General features: G+C 51.2%; 1 protein-coding gene across 1 annotated transcript; it reads left to right on the forward strand.

Annotated features, from left to right (window-relative positions):
* The first annotated feature begins 1308 nt into the window (after nucleotides 1–1308).
* Nucleotides 1309–2268, forward strand: LOC139999817 (olfactory receptor 14C36-like). The gene has a single exon (XM_072029443.1). It carries the CDS (start codon nucleotides 1309–1311, stop codon nucleotides 2266–2268), a length of 960 nt encoding a protein of 319 aa, XP_071885544.1.
* Nucleotides 2269–2530: the final 262 nt, after the last annotated feature.

Consider the following 2530-nt stretch of genomic DNA (forward strand, 5'->3'; position numbering starts at 1 on the left):
TGGACTTCTTGAGAGATTTCTTCAGTTTGCTCTCAGTGCCTGCATTTTGAGGGCTCATCACCAAAACTCCCTGAGGGGTCATTACAATGCCTTGGGCTGGGCCTCTGATGTTGAGCTGGGCCGGGCTCCTGGGACAGAGAGAGCTCCTGGCAAGAGAGCCCTGGTGCAGAGAGACAGCTCTACCCAAGAGCAGCACCTCTGCACAGTGCAGCAGGGCTGGGGGCTCTGACCACAGCAAACACTGAGAGGAGAGAAGAGAGGGATTGAAGGCAGTTGGGAGAAGGAGGATGCTGAGAGCTGACTGGAGGAGAAATCTGCACAGCCCTTGACAAGGTAAGTCTCTGGCTGCAGGGCCACGCAGCTGAACGTCCTGGAAGAGTCTCCTCCTGGGTCTTGTTTCTGGGAGGGCAGTGGGCAATGCAGTAGGCTTTGAGAGTCCTGCTGGATTGCACTGCGAAGTGAGGAAGAGTGGCAAAAGCCCCTTGGAGTGCTCTAACCTAACTGCCTCTGGTCAGCCAAGAGCAGAGTGGCCAAGGCTCCTAAAGGCAGCGGTGCAGCTGGAATAGTGGGACACCCCAGCTTGCGTATATCCAGCTCTGGCCGTGGGGCATACACTCTTGGGCTGCAGGCTGCTCTCCAGCAGGATGCAGCTGTCTCGTCAATCCTTGTGTTATCCAGGTGTCCCAAGGAGAAGACACTTCCACACTAAGGCCATGTCCTTGCTGCTGGATAGCTGTCTGAGGGCAGCTGGAGTGAGCGCTCTGCACCCCTGGTTGGGAGGGAAGAACTGAGAACCTGATCCAGCACCCAGAGACAAGGGGAGGACTCTGTCCAGCTGTACTTGGACTGGGGCTTCTGTGCTCTCAGCTGTCTTCAGTTACATCTCAGTGAAACACGCGAGCATGGTGGTCATCCTAAACATTACTGGGTTAAATGCTAGAAAATATAGCAAAGATAATCCTACCATGCTCTAAACTGTCGTTGGATGAGTTGTTTACAAAAACAATGCAAAGTTCAATGATCTGAAAGTTGGACTGAATTTGAATTTCCCCCATGTTACTTTTTCCCTCCTGCTGAACAGCAGGAAGTACTCCTCTGGAGTGCACAGCACACCCAGCTCCCAGAGCCACTCTCAGCCAACTGCAGATACAGCTCGAGCAAGAGAGCTGCAGAAAAGTTCTCCTGCAAAGAGAGTGGCTTAGGCAGAGTGGTGCTTTAAGGCTTGCAGTAGGTTTTCCTCATAGACGTTTGTTCTAAATTTGTTCTGCCTTCTCCTCTTCAACAGACAACTGTGTCCAACGTCATAAAATGCCCAACAGCAGCTCCATTACCGAGTTCCTCCTCCTGGCATTTGCAGACACAAGGGAGCTGCAGCTCCTGCACTTCACGCTCTTCCTGGGCATCTACCTGGCTGCCCTCCTGGGCAACGGCCTCATCCTTACCGCCGTAGCTTGCGACCACCGCCTTCACACTCCAGTGTATTTCTTCCTCCTCAACCTCGCCCTCCTCGACCTGGGCTGCATCTCCACCACTGTCCCCAAAGCCATGGCCAATTCCCTTCATGATACTAGGGCCATCTCCTATGCAGGATGTGCTGCACAGGTCTTTCTTTTTCCCTTTCTGATATCAGCAGAGTATTTTATTCTCACCATCATGTCCTACGATCGCTATGTTGCCATCTGCAAGCCCCTGCACTACGGGAGCCTCGTGGGCAGCAGAGCTTGTGCCCAGATGGCAGCAGCTGCCTGGGGCAGTGGGGTTCTCTATGCTCTGCTGCACACTGCCAATACATTTTCACTGCCATTGTGCAGAGGCAATGCTGTGGACCAGTTCTTCTGTGAGATCCCCCAGATCCTGAAGATCTCCTGCTCACAGTCCTACCTGAGGAGTTTTTGGGTGCTTGTGATTGGTGTCTGGTTAACGTCCGTGTGCTTTGTTTTCATTCTTTTTTCTTATGTGCAGATCTTCAGGGCTGTGCTGCGGATGCCTTCAGACCAGGGGCGACACAAAGCCTTTTCCACATGCCTCCCTCACCTGTTTGTGGTTTCCCTGTTTATCAGCACTGCCCTTTTTGCTTACCTGAAGCCCCCCTCCATCTCCTCTCCATCCCTGAACCTGGTGGTGACAGCTCTGTACTCAGTGATGCCTCCAACATTGAACCCCCTCATCTACAGCATGAGAAACAGGGAGCTCAAGTGGGCTATTAGGAAAGTGATTTCACGAATGTTTCTAAATAGAGACAAATTTCCCCTCTTTTTCCAGAATTGACTTAACTTGGTACCTCCCCTCAGGCCTGGTCCTTCTTTCATTGTCAGTATTGTTATTGTTCTCTTTGGTATCATTTGATTTATTGTGCTCTTAGAGTAATATCTCTTTTTCACCCTACTTCTGCTGAGGATTGACACTTCTCTGTTTGCTCTTGAGGCTATACAAATATGTGTCCAACAGAAGGTCAGAGCTGACTCTTACCTTCAAAATAAAATGGGATCTCCACAGTGCACTGTCTGAAGGCTTGGATGTTTTTTCAAGG

This window comes from Anas platyrhynchos, chromosome 30, assembly GCF_047663525.1.
Source record: "Anas platyrhynchos isolate ZD024472 breed Pekin duck chromosome 30, IASCAAS_PekinDuck_T2T, whole genome shotgun sequence".
In the NCBI taxonomy this organism is placed as follows: domain Eukaryota; kingdom Metazoa; phylum Chordata; class Aves; order Anseriformes; family Anatidae; genus Anas; species Anas platyrhynchos.

What these genes read in the sequence shown, in the direction of transcription:
- LOC139999817 (XM_072029443.1), top strand. Translation starts at nt 1,309, where the DNA reads ATGCCCAACAGCAGCTCCATTACCGAGTTCCTCCTCCTGGCATTTGCA.